Source organism: Pinus tabuliformis, chromosome 2_2 (genome assembly GCF_031772625.1).
Source record: "Pinus tabuliformis cultivar Carrire ecotype Pingquan chromosome 2_2, CPIR1, whole genome shotgun sequence".
Classification (NCBI taxonomy): Eukaryota; Viridiplantae; Streptophyta; class Pinopsida; order Pinales; family Pinaceae; genus Pinus; species Pinus tabuliformis.
Genome location: NC_142300.1, coordinates 247,061,350 through 247,075,292, shown reverse-complemented (window position 1 = coordinate 247,075,292; position 13,943 = coordinate 247,061,350). Strand labels below are relative to the sequence as shown.

At 36.5% G+C, this 13,943-nt stretch overlaps 1 protein-coding gene and 2 non-coding genes across 3 annotated transcripts; all 3 read right to left on the bottom strand.

The window, feature by feature from the left end:
* Positions 1-528: 528 nt before the first annotated feature.
* On the bottom strand, positions 529-2,556 carry LOC149192206 (uncharacterized). Its single transcript, XM_089406335.1, has 4 exons — positions 2,155-2,556; positions 1,725-1,867; positions 1,225-1,457; positions 529-1,014 (listed from the first exon to the last, which is right to left on the bottom strand). Exons 1-4 carry the CDS (start codon positions 2,332-2,334, stop codon positions 839-841), a joined length of 732 nt encoding a protein of 243 aa, XP_089262461.1. The 5' UTR covers positions 2,335-2,556; the 3' UTR covers positions 529-838.
* Positions 2,557-8,575: 6,019 nt separating this feature from the next.
* On the bottom strand, positions 8,576-8,681 carry LOC149192205 (small nucleolar RNA snoR97). The gene has a single exon (XR_016255320.1). It is a non-coding gene; the product is annotated as a small nucleolar RNA snoR97 (small nucleolar RNA).
* Positions 8,682-9,935: 1,254 nt separating this feature from the next.
* On the bottom strand, positions 9,936-10,041 carry LOC149192204 (small nucleolar RNA snoR97). The gene has a single exon (XR_016255309.1). It is a non-coding gene; the product is annotated as a small nucleolar RNA snoR97 (small nucleolar RNA).
* Positions 10,042-13,943: the final 3,902 nt, after the last annotated feature.

Sequence of the window (13,943 nt, the reverse complement as noted above, 5' to 3'; positions counted from 1 at the left end):
TTGTCACCTTCTCTCAGGTTCTCCATCAACTATCATATTCTGCAAATGCTTCACCAATTTTCAAATGAATTTGCCAAATCATCCTCCACATTTACATGGCTTTGTAATTGTAGCAAAGTGTATGAAATGCACCAACTGGTAACGAAGTATCTAAAATACAGAAAAGGCTATCTATAGCTTCGATATTAAAGTTTGACACGGTGTTGGAAGATTCCTTCGACATTAAAGATATCCAATTCTATGTCCAGGCTGCTCTATTTATTCTTAAAAGCGTGGAAATTGTCATATGGCCTCTCCTCAATGGGTCTGTTTTGATATTCACCATTCACGAGAACTTATTTTTCTGTGGCCACTAATACACGTCTGCTTGTTAATTCGGATAAAAACAGGGTATTGTAATAAGCCTTTGAGCTAGGTTTTGTCTCCTTAGTTCTTAGGATTATGTGTGGTCCATCGGCAGTTTAACCTTCGACAATCCGATTGCAGAAATAAATTATGTACAAGTGGGACAATTCAAGCAACATCAAGTAAACCAACTAATGCAAGCTCTGTTAGCATCCAGGATCCATTTCTCTTATTAAATATGAGAATGGATGCGTTTCATTAACAATGTAAATTCTAACGAAAATATAAGTATCTTTCCTCAAATTTTCGGCTTTGACACCACCTTTACAACATAACAGTAGAAAAGATTCTGAAAATGCTAGAGGACCTATTTGTAGTCTTCAAAGACACACAAACTTCATGGCCAGATGATATAAATGTCATTAGAAAAACAATAAAGCTCTATATGATGACCAACAAATTTCAATTGACAGATGAAAGAGGAAGGTGTTCCTTAGAAGAGAGCTCTGATTGTGATATGAAGCGAATCATCCAAAAACCAATCATACATTCCAGGCATAACAGCTTCAACTCTCTCCCTGAATCTAGCTAACAATCGAAGGGGGTGATGGAGGAAATGCACTAATGTTGATCCCACTTTTTGGTCTCTGTAGTGCGTTGTCCGATGACCTGCACAGGGGCAAAATCAAAGTCAAAATATTTCAAGCAATTTGATTTAGGTTCCATTGCTCCTTATCACCATTATCAGCTGATATAGATTGAAGTGCGCAGGAAACTCCAAGGAATTTGAATCATTGGGCAAAACTTTAATAGTGACACAAAAATCAGATCAGCCAACACAATTGTTCGTTAATAACTGCCTATGGTCAAGAGGTATACCTTCTCTTATGACTTGAAAATAGTAGCTAGGTAAGTTATCATCTGCAAATTCGTCCAAAACTGATCTAATGTGCAATTTTTCCTCAAGCAGTGGCTCTGATGAATTAGCTGGACATCGCAAAGGGATTTCTGTGAGCATCAGCGTCTTCTCCAAGCAACAGTTCTGATACACAACAACAGACAGCTTGTCCACAATAACAGCATCTTCTTCTGAAAATCTCAAGTTTTCCTCCCTGCAATATTAAAAATTACTTGCATTGTAGAGGATTACAGTCCCTTGGAATAGTAATGAATACACTTGGAGCCACACAAGCGAAAGGGATTTTTAAATGGAAGTGTCCACCAAACCATTTCTTCGTTCTTTAAATAGAATGGTTTAACAGTTATTGTCTTAATTTTACAGGAAAGTATGCAACATAGGTTCAATGTGTAATACAAACATTGTGTGGAGAAATGAGTACTATAGGCATCAACATGCTAAATGTTGGAGGACACGTTACCTGCAGATTTCTCGAAGCTGAACCAATTGAGACACGGAAAGAAATTTCGAGTCCTTAAGACAGGCTAAAGACGTCTTGGGCCACAGAGATCCTGGATTTTCTTTCGGTAGGCTTGAAAACATGTCATTGATTCCCCGCTTTAGCTGTCAAACAAGTTAAGGAAGAAGTTGTTTAGAAAAGGGGGATAAAACAGTAAAGTGGGACAACTAGGTAGAAAAAAGACACCTTTAAACGACCCTAAATCTAATGCTAAACCCACCAATATTTCAGTTTTGGCTCAAACAGATGAGGAATCACCATGGCATAGTAAAATAAAATGAGCTACAGCCCAAATATTCAGACCAGACTTCCATTATATTCATGATTTATAACCTAAACTTGAATTCAAATCAAACAATAAACATTGAAAGCCAAGGCGAGAGGAAAACACCTTGCATAGAGCAGGTGGGAACCCTGAGTATGCAATGGTCAGCACGCCTTGCCAAGCCACGAAAAACTCCAATGGTCGCAACGTGCAAGCTTCTGCCTCCGAAATCAAGGCAGGCAGAGGTCCCACTGTCAGCCATGTATTCGATAACCCCTTTGAATAAGGCTCTGTCTTTTCCTCCATCGTCACAAAAGACGAGAGAATTTTCTCCGTTGTTGCAGGGGTGCGGGAAAACGCGAAAAAATAGCAACAGGATCGGGAACAGATTAGGGATGGATGTCAAGTGCGTAGCCAAAAAATAGCAGACCCTGCAACTAACACTGTCGCTAGATTAAGGACCTCTTTGTGCATAATAGTACGAGTGACTTGGCCATTATTAATGCGACTTCAGTCGGTTCGCGTTTCCTCCTTTAATGGGTTTTGCATTTGTTTGGAAATGGCCATGCGCGACGTGTGTTTTGTTTATGGGTGTTCATTAAAGCTTAGTGGAGATGTATTTGAGAAAATTCTAAGTGGAATATTTGAGTTACAGTTGTTAAGTTCTAGTATTTTCATGGGTTTTTGATGATGCGTAATCTATTTTTACTATAAAAAATGATTTAAAGAGTGTTATAGTCAAATTTCTTACCAAAAAAAAAAAACATTATATTTTCTCAAGAAATTCACATTAGACATCACCTATTTTAACTATTATTTATGTTAATTTTGTGTGAAATTTAATAGGTATTTGTTGGATTCATAACTTGAAAGGTATAATTTGCACATTTTGAGTGTTCTAATGGTTTAAAGGCATTTTAAACTAGCATTTGCACCAAATGTTGCAAAGGAAATGTCGTAAGGCATAAATTGAGGACAACATGCCATCTCAATTTGAGAAATAGTACCATTTCATGTTCAAACACAAAACACTTTATTGATAGGATATCAATTTACAAAATCTGAAAATGAAGAAGGCCAACCAATTTGTAAATGTATGAACTTGATTTTACACTCTCAATAGCTTGTACCAGATCATTTAATCTTGCTCCTGTCACTTCTTTAACAATCTTTTTACCCTTCAATACTTTGAAGGTGGGCACAACCTTCAGTCCCAACTCCTTTGCCAAAGGTTGTAACCAAAAACATCAATTGCCAAAAGCATTAGCTTAAGATATGTTAGATATCACAAACAAAGGAAATATTTAACAAGCAATTCAAATATGGATTTGAGAAAAAGCATGAGGAAAAATAGAGCGTTCAAGCAATGCCACTTTATCCATTAAGAGACCAGTGAATAGGAGCGTCATAAATATTTGATAGACAAAATGCGGTGTCATAAAAGAATCAAGATGACGAACTTAAGTCATCAAGTACGTCAATAAAATCGACCGACCTTAATCTCCTGGTTGCAGTCAAGCTTCGGGAACAAAACATCAGTGTTAAAAGGCATACTGGGAACCCATGTTCCCATCAAGATTTAGATGAAGAATGTGCATCACTAAAGTGCACTGACTAAGAATAACAAATCTTAGCTAAAGTTCATATTCCTCAGTTATGAAAAATATTTGAGTTTTTGAATTGAGCTAATGTGGGTTATGGTTGTATGTTGTTTGGTATTGCACATTGCAGGGGGAAATGAGCCGGAGGCATCACAATAGCCAAACCCTGGAATTGGTGTAAACTATGGAATGGAGGGGGACAATTTTCCATCACAGAAGCAGGTAGCTAAGATGCCTGGAAACACCATTATCAATAGATTCAAGATCTACAACTCAGATCCCTCTATACTGCAAGCATTTTCCAACACAATCATTGCAGTTATTGTGGGTCTTAAGAATGAGAAAGTCTAGAGAATAAGTGAAATCCTAACTACAGGCCAAGCTTGGGTGGCTCAAAGGATTGCTCCTTACTACCCTTCAACCTTAATAATTTTGATCACGGTAGGGAATGAGGTCCTTACAAATACTGATGGGTCGTTAGACTCTTCTCTTTTTCTTAATCTAACATGGTTGAAACATGTACAACAACATTTGCAGCTCCTAATTGAAGCTCAGGGTAAGTACTTGCAGTTTGTGTTGGAGAAGGCCAAGGAAACTCTTGCTAGCCACAATTTGGGTTTTGTTGGAATAGAAGTTGCTCGTGCAGAAATCTCATAATTGGTGTATGAGATGTGACTGTCAAATAAACACTTAAATCTCAAACTGAACAAAATTTAATATGAAACATCTTAAAAAGAGAAAATTACTAATAAATATATTTAAAAACTAGCATAGATCATAAATAGTCAGAAGTTTGTAGTTGTTTTTTTTGGTTAAAAAAAAACTCACTACAATTGGAGTTAAGAGAATAGAATTGGAGCTAAGAGGAATATATGCTAATCTATCAACTGTACTCCTCACAAATTTTGCTCTGACACACTACATTTATTCATTTAAATGTGTATCTATTCTGAACTCACAACTTTTATGCTAGCATCTATTTTAAATTAAATGCACCCACAACCTTAATTTAGATGGCTCTGATATATTTTGCACTAGCATCTATTTTAAATTAAATGCACCCACAACCTTAGTTTAGATGCCTCTGTATAGATATCAGAACAGAAGAAAAAAATTGTATTGCAAGTGATGATGGAAGGCACAGTATGATCATACTACCACCTGGAAATATTGTCAATACCCTGTATTGTTGGGCTTCATGTGTTACAACTCTATTATAATGTGTAATAGATATGTGAATGCCCATTATCAACATCTATAGCTCAAATGTTAAAAAGTAGCAAACAATGCCCTCAAATTGACACTTTGACTCCATATGCCCTCATTTCTCCTGGACACAATCAATTATCCGATTCATATGAAGAATCTCTCTATTCGAGTACGTGTTGCAGTTTTGATTACTTCATGTTTGAAGTAACATGTATGGTATTCAACTCTTAGGGTTTTTTAGATTATTTTTCTCCTTTTCTGTAAATGGAAAACGAAATCCTACAAAACACTCATATTTCAACTGTATGATGACATGGTGCAAACTGTAATAATGTTGGCCCATATGAATTCTAATTTCAATTTACAGATTTTTTTAATTTTTCCCTTTTGTTTTGTATTTGATTTATATAACAAAGAAGCATAGTTCTTAATCTTTTGTATGCTTTCAAAATGTTGAATTGGTTTTGAGTATTAACTGCATCCAAGATTTTTGATGCAGATGTTATAGGCGACACATTCACTGTTAATGTTACTCTTTCCTATGTCACTTCCTTATGGTGTTTTCTTTGTAACATTTAGTGCAATTGCTAGTTAAGCTAAACTGCAAGAACTAACTACCATATAGTCGTGTATTATATCTTTTTTCCTATACAAAATTAATCTAATTTAACATCAATTGCATGTGGCATTGTCAAATCTTACACGTCTAGTTTTTTCATTAAATCACTTTCAGGTCGCTTTCATGCTTTATGTTTTTCCATAATTTGGTTTAAATTTCGCTATCTAAATTGGTGATAATGAATGCTTTGTCAAATTTTGTGTCTGTCAAGATGTCTAACCAATCCAAAGTTTGTTAGATGATAAATAAATAGATTTAAAAAATGAAATTGACAACATAACTCCCACAAAACCATAAAAAATGAGAAATTTCATTAATCGTCAAACAGTTCCTCCGCCAATGTGCCTATGCAACTCTCGAAGCAGTAATTTCAATCCATTACCCATTCCTCTAAATTTACTCAAAAAAAATACCAATCCATTATCTATTCCCCTGGATTTACTTGAAAATTACCATTTCCTTTAAACAATGTTTAAGCCCATTACTCCAAATTCTTCCTTAAAGCAATTAAATCAAATACTAATTCGAAGTCAAAAGGCATCCAATGTTTCAAAGATGGTAAGGTAGCTGTGGTGATTACTGCAACAACTCTCCCTCGTACAAAATGACAGGCACATCGTTTTCACAACAGTCAACCTAAAGTTAACACCAGAACTTGGGAGTGGGAGTGGGGTCTCAATTCATTTCCTTAAGGACACTAAGTTGGCACACACAGTACATTCTCTGCCATTCTCTGCCAGTGCTTTTCAAATTCATATTTTGTTGAACAACAAAAAGACAGAGAAGCACAGTTGGCATTAAGGAATTTCCTTTCGGATTTTTGCTCCCAACTTGCAGCGTAGTCATAGCCATAGGTAATTTGAATCTCATGTAGACAAACAGACGGGAAAGAAAGGAGGCACTAGCTTTGTGAGCGTGGTTGGATGGAGTGGAGGTTTGCTCATGTTGTCTTCCTTCTTGATATGGGCCTTCAACAATGAAGCTTATTCATGGCTTCAAAATCCATTACCCAACACAAGCGAGATGCAATCTGTAGGGAGTTCTAGGTTGTTCACATTTTTTTCCATGACCCAAGATCAGCAACAAGATTCAGGAGTTTCTTGGAATAAATCTGAGAGGAGCACTGGCCAGGCATAATACATTACCAAGAATGTTACAGAAACCCTCTCGCATCAAGACGTCAGTGGGTCGAATTCGAGGATAGGTAACAAGAATGTTAATAGTTGGGGCTACTGAGTTTCTTACCTGGAACATATGAATGGCTGTCAAATCTAGTTAACAAGTTAATTTTCAGGGATTTATGTCTGCGAAGGTTTGAACCTGGGTCTGATCATGACAATGGCCCATCTTAATCACTAGACTACAACCGTAATTAATTGAGAGGATTCTTCTTTATAACTGTAAAAATTCACTGACAAACACTAACAGAAATAGATGCTAAGTGCTCTCAGCAATCGATCATATGTTACAGGGCCTTCAAATAACAAATGAGCACCATAATTATGATATAATATATCAGCTGGCTATGATCAACAAATTGTCTAGGTCTACTTTTGAGGGAGCAGAGGCACATGAGGCCCAACAGAATCTGCGGTGAAAATAAGAAAAAATCCCATGATCGTCATCACAATCTCTGCCTCGTTCTGTGACTGGGGCTGCTGACTTCACCTTCACCAGTGTTGTCACCGTTTGGGTTCGAGATTCTATCATTAGCTGGATTCTCACGACGTGCTCGGGCAGCAGCCTCACGCCCTAGGCGACGATCCTGCAAAATCCAGGTTTCAGATTGTATTACTATGGCATGCCTCCAATGACAATAATAAGCATTGGGAAACAGAGTATTAATACAAGTAAACAGAGTATAGATATACTATATACACCATTTAAATATATGTGTATACATATATATCAGCTGGTTTATATATAAACAAACACTGTGACTGATACTTTGCTCATTTATATATAAACTTATACTGCCATTGATACTCTGCAGCGACATGGTTATTGTTTCAAAGAAAAAACATACATCACGAAAGGGTAATTCGTCTGCCTCCAGCATGTGTATGACATGGCCCATCTTTGGCCTCTTGGCAGCATCTAGATCCACGCAACGCAACGATACCAACAATGCTCGTTTCAATGCCCTGGATGTGGGTTTAACCTCAAGCAATGGATCTACCACTTCCTCAGACCTTCGACTCACAACCATCATTTTCCCATTGGAATGAAGAATGTGGATAGTTAAAAATTAGTGCCAGGCTCCAATGCTCAAGTCGTGATTTTAATAAGCTAAAAGGCTTTTAATTCTACAAGAACAATAGCAAACATAAATTTACAGGAGTCCCAAGAAATAAAATTGTAGAATAAAGGGAATTACATAGTGTGATAATCGCAACTTAATAAAAGGTTATATACTGTTTAACGAGACCTGTAAGGGGAAAAACCTCTTTCATGTTTTACAATGATATTTGCGGTGATAGTTGTCCACATCATATTCTTATTCAGAGATTCTTGCATGACTATAATATTTGTTTGTTCAAGACTTAAAGTGCATGAACAAAGCTTCATGCCCTAAACAGAGTAGAATGAATATCAAATAATGATACTGAAAGAATTAGCCATTATCCATAAGAGACAATTGACACCCTGAAAAAGGGCCATTAAACTTATAGACCTTATTAAAATAACTTCAAATTTCTATAAAATATAGAGAGAAACATCGCCAAAAGCCTCTTTCATGCTAAATACAGTTATAGAACTACACTGGAAATGGGTGTTGTTAAAAATACATAATATCAAAACAGGTTTGGATTTTACTTAATATTGCCCACAAAAATGCAATACAAGTAGAGTTTCCAAACTTCTCGATTCTCATAAGTTAATTTACTGGAAACTATTAGCAAAAACATAGAAATAGAAAAACCCTCAACAACAACCTCTCAATCACACTGAAAAAAACCTCAGAAGACAAGCCAGTGCTACAACAATCCCAAATAAGATAATGAATGAAAATGAAAATTACCTTTTCTTGAGAAATCAAACCCTAAACATATACAGTAGTGTTGAAGTAGCCACTGAAACAAAATATTAGTAAACAAATGAAAAAAGATGAGGACTTGCATTTTTTGATGTTATTTAACTCCAATCTCATAGGGATTCACAAGACGAAGGTGATGACATCACAAAATTTGTGAGTTATACAGCCACACTTCTCATTGAAATGGAGATTGTGGATAGTTGAAACTCGATGTGGACACCAAAGCTTGTGGCATATTTATATGGAGAAAGAACCTAGGAGATTAGGGTTTTTCCTTCAAAAAGATTCATTCCTCTTTCAGACCTTAAAGTTATGCCTCTGTTAATTTAAGTGAAATTAATGAAGAAATTCACCAAGGGATTGAAGACCTTAAAGATGTGCCTTTGGTACATGAAAGTACTGAAGAAATTTAGCAATGGATTGAAGGGAACTGTATATTCTAACCTCCCCAGCAGGTCTGCCATAATTAACAGGGCTTCTTCCTGAAATAATCTCCATGCCCGAATCCACCTCAGAGCTTTCTCTCTCTCTGTATCAGAACTGGGTTGGATAGTTAAAACTCAGTGCCAGGCTCCAATGCCCAAGTCGTGCTTTTAATCAGCTAAAAGGCTTTTAATACTACAAGAAAAATAGCAAACAGAAATTTACAGGAGTCCTAAGACAGAAAATTGTAGAATAAAGGGCATTACATAGTGTGATAATTGCAACTTAATAAAGGGTTGTATACTGTTTAACGAGACCGGTAAGGGGCAAAACCTCTTTCATGTTTTACAATGATATTTGCAGTGATAATTGTCCGCATCATATTCTTATTCAGAGCTATTTGCATGACTATAATATTTATTTGTTCAAGACTTAAAGTGCACGAATAAAGCTTCATGCCCTAAACAGAGTAGAACGAATACCGAATAATGATACTGAAAGAATTAGCCATTATCCATAAGAGACAATTGACACCCTCAAAAAGGGCCATTAAACTTATAGATCTTATTAAAAGAATTTCAAATTGCTAGAAAATACAACGAGAAACATCGCCAAAGGCCTCTTTCATGCTAAATACAGTTATAAAACTGCAACCGAAATGGGTGTCATTAAAAATGCATAATATTAAAACAAGTTTGGATTTTACTTAATACTGCCCACAAAAACGTTATACAAGCAGAGTTTCCAAACTTCTCGATTCTCAGAAGTTAATTTACTAGAAACTATTAGCAAAAACATAGAAATAGAAAAACCCTCAACAACAACCTCTCAATCACACTGAAAAAAAAACTCAGAAGACAAGTCAGTGCTACAACAAATTCCCAAATAAGACAATGAATGAAAATGAAAATTCAAATCATACCTTTTCTTGAGAAAGCAAACCCTAAACATATACAGCAGTGTTGAAGTAGCCACTGAAACGAAATATCAGTAAACAAATGAAAAAAGATGAAGACTTGCATTTTGTGATGTTATTTAACTCCAATCTCGTAGGGATCCGAGAGACGAAGCTGATGACATCAAAGAATTTGTGAGTTATAAATACACTTCTCATTGAAATGGAGATTGTGGATAGTTGAAACTCGATGCGGACTCTGAAGCCTGTGGCATATTGTAAGGTCCCCGTGTTGCACTAAAAATTGTCACCTTGACATTCTGCAATCTGTGTGAGTCCATTACCACTCATACTTTCCTCCTTTGCAAGTCTAAAGCCTTAGTTTTTCATATCAAGCCTTGAAAGTAAGAGAAAAGCCCTAAAAGTCTTTAAAGCTTTGGTTCTGCACTTTCTCTTTGCATTACCTGCGGTCTTGCACCTAATGGTCATGTCCCCTGCGCACCTGACCGCTCTGTCTCTGTGTTATGGGTGCAGACCCCTGTAAAAGTTAAAAAGGCGCGAGTACATTCTAAAAAACTCACTTTTAGTCATTTCTAGAAGCTTCTGGAAGGAATCTTGAGGTGGCAAGTTCGCTCTTCTAAGGTTCATGCACTCCATACCTTAAGGAGCTAACCCCTTGATGTGAGGAGCTTATCCCTTTGAAGGAGGATTCTATCCCTTCATAGATGGACCTGTAACCTCCTCCTCTGCACTATAAAATGAAGCATTGGGCTGGTTACTTGGGAGGTTAAAAGCTGAATATTTTTGAGGTGAAATGCTGCTGGAACTTAGTCTTCTTTAGTTGAGCTTTTATGAGGAGAGATTACATACCTCTAAGATCTCATTTGGAAGAGTGCAAGGCTTGTCAAAGTAAAGGAAATTCCTGTTTCGGACCCCAGGAAGAGCTTGTTCAACATCAAGGCTGAAAAGGTTGTAAGGTTCTTCTACTTCAAAGTTAATACAAATAAGTTTGTTTTTCTCAATAAGCTGTTCATTTATGGTTTATTTTATGGATTCCTTGATCACCATAATAGACATGATTTATGATATTTGCTATGCAGGTGCTATTTAATGTTTGCTTGTTTGTGATTGCAGGTCTTTAAAGATAACTCTCTCGTGCGATTGAAGGATGACTACAACGAACAAGCGTTGGATCTAAGGTAGGATCTTAACACCTTTATAGTATTTATTTGTAAGTCGCATATGTTTAGAGAAAGATAGGTTTATTTGTCTGTTTGTTGCTAGACTATCTTCTGATACTAGGGAGATCGGTCTTGTCCGCAAGATCGATTTATCCGGCCAACAAATTGGCGACTCCGCTGGGGAAAGAATTTGGTTTTTGGTTTTCCTTTGTTTTGACTTGAGAAAAGTGTTTTCGTTTCTGGTTTTTGATTGATGTATACTGGCTTGGGTAGTTTTTAAATCTGGGAGTATTTTTTGTTTTTTTAAAGTTTTCAGGGGACCGCACTTTCTCTTCACAGACAGTGCGGGCATCTCCGCACTTTTCCTTTAGTAAACAGAGCGGGACCGCACCTGTTACTTCTGGAGCCTGCGGACCTTGTAATTTTTTTTGAAAAACCTAAAATACCTTTTTCCAGTTAGGTTTAGGTTTGATTTAGAAGCTTTAGGGTCTACCCAAATCTTTGTTTTTCTTGTCAAAAACCTCTTGTGAGTGAGTTCCGATAGTATTTTTGTTTTAGATGATTTTCTAGAAGTTTTCATGCTTGGAGTGGTTTTCACTTGGTCTCTGTAGTGACTCAAACATTAGAAGCTTGAGAAACCTTAGATTGCCATGGTATCTTTTTGTCTTCTTGAAGAGTCTGACTTGGTTGTGAAATCTATCCTTTGTGAGAAATAGATTCAGTTTTCTCGTTGCAAATCTTTGAACAAACTTTGTTATAAGTTTTGAATTTCATTTTTACAAAAGAAAACATATCTGGATGTTTTTTGATTGGTTTGTTATTCTGAACAAATGAATCCTTAGTTTACTAAACAAACTAAGTAAAACGTCCTTAAAAAGAATTGAAGCTTTTATTCAATTTAGATTTTAAAAGTTTTTAGATCTCAAAATTAGTTTTGGTAGTTTTGAGTGCTTTTCTAGAACTTGTAGATCTCTTTTGAATCAAATTGTTTTTCTTGTAGTTTCGAGTTTTGAAAAAGGAAAGGGATTTATTGTGAGCATTCATTATTAGTCTCGTTATGAGTTCTTATTGAAAAAGAAAAAAAAGATTTTCTTTTCATTCCCATGTTGAAAGGAAGATTTGTTTCTTAAGGAATTGCATTCTCGAACTCTTTCTTTTAGCTAGGATTTCATTGAAAGAAAAACGAATTGCTTATCATTTTAGGTGCATATTTTAGTGTTTGGAGTCAAGTCTTCACACCATCAAAGTTTCATTTCCATACCTATTGACTTAAGGAACAACCCATAAAAGCAACGCTTAATTAAAATTGATCTAGTAATCTTTTTTATTTCTAGGGCTCTTATCACCAATATAGCTTAGGCTAGTATCTTGAAGTAGGGAGTAATTAACTCTCCAAGATAGTTAAAACAAACAAGTAGATATATCTTGTGGTAGGAAATAAATCCAATTGTAATTGATACATTCTGGGAAGCTTCTCTTAAAGGAGTCAATCATGAGATCATGTCAGAACCTTTGAGATAATCAAGTCTGTTTCATTGGGAAAGATTGAAGATTTGTGTGTAGTATAAACGGTAAACCTCGGATTAACCATTGTCGAGGAGCCTGGGGTCACTTGTTGGTAAACCTCAGATTGATCATGTCAAGGAGCCTTCAAGGGGATTGAGCTTTGTTACTCTACCTTTGCACGTAGATCGGATCGTAGACTGTTCCCCAAGTTGTATTTGTTGTTGTTGGTAACCTTAGTGTCCATAAACTTAAGATTATTTCCTAAGGTGACGGTGAAGGACGGGTCTCATTGTACCCAGAGCAAACGTCGACTAGACTCACTTGGACTCTTTGGGGGGTTCTCTTCAGTCGAGATGGTTTTGTGAAGAAACTTGTGCCAGTCTGTTTCATTAAGTAGGTTGTCGGGGTAACTGTTCTAACCGCCCTTTCTGTATTAAACTCTTACTAAGTTGGATTTCATCACCAACTAGTGTTTTTAGTACGGGAAGTTACTGTTTGTGTGTGGTTTGAACTCTTAGATTTTTTAGGCATGTGATTCAATTGTTTGTTTCTTTAGAGACTTTAGGTGGTTTTATTGAAATTTTCTTTGTTTGCGTGTGAGTAATTAATATTTAATCGTGGCTGAATTACCGAGACAATCTCGTAGACTTCAGGGGAAACCTCTTGAGTATTCACCAAGCCAGCTTGAAGGGCTACGAGCTCTTGTATCACCTAGTGACAGTAGAGTTGGATCACCAGAAGCCAGAGAATCATCTTTAATTGTTCATCCTGATTACCAAATACAAAAAAAAGAGTCTATTCAAGAGCCAATTTCATTTTCCAAAGTTACTGGTAGTATTTCTCCTTCCAGTGAATTAGCTGAAGAACCTGAAATTTCTGAGCCTGACACTGAACCTGCTGTTACTCCAACTTCAGGATTTGCTTCTCCAACTTCTAGTAATCCTGGTTCACCTAGGGTAAGCAATATCATTACTCAAAATATTCCTTCTGGCCTCATTTCTATTGAAGAACTTGTTAATCCAGAAGAAGACGTAACTTTTCCCGAAAACCAACAGATTTTAAATCTTAGGGAGCATGAATCAATATTCTACAGTCCTTTTAGGAGTGATGCTTGGTATGTTTCATTGACAATTTTTTAGAAAACCCGGGTCTTAGCTTTTCGCCACCTCGAATTACTTTTCATCCTATGCCAAGAGGTTATTATCCTTCATCGATTATGTCAAGACAGTCATCTATGTTTTCCTAAACACCGAAAACATTTTTATCTGGTGGTCCTTCTGTTCCTTCGGGGTACCAGTCACTCTCTGGTACTTTTTCAGGAGCATCTCCTCGACCGATTGAACAAGTGTTATCATCTGGAAGTAATGGAACTCAAGTGTTGAATGCAGAACAAATCCTTATGATGTCTGGTAGTATTCCAAATCCTCAACCCCAAGGTAGTCAG

Excerpts from the sequence above, each read along its gene's own strand:
- LOC149192206 (XM_089406335.1), bottom strand. The coding sequence starts at position 2,334 with ATGGAGGAAAAGACAGAGCCTTATTCAAAGGGGTTATCGAATACATGG. Across the intron at positions 1,868-2,154 it reads TCCCACCTGCTCTATGCAAG|CTAAAGCGGGGAATCAATGA; the intron begins GTGTTTTCCTCT and ends CTTGTTTGACAG. Across the intron at positions 1,458-1,724 it reads CAGCTTCGAGAAATCTGCAG|GGAGGAAAACTTGAGATTTT; the intron begins GTAACGTGTCCT and ends TTAATATTGCAG.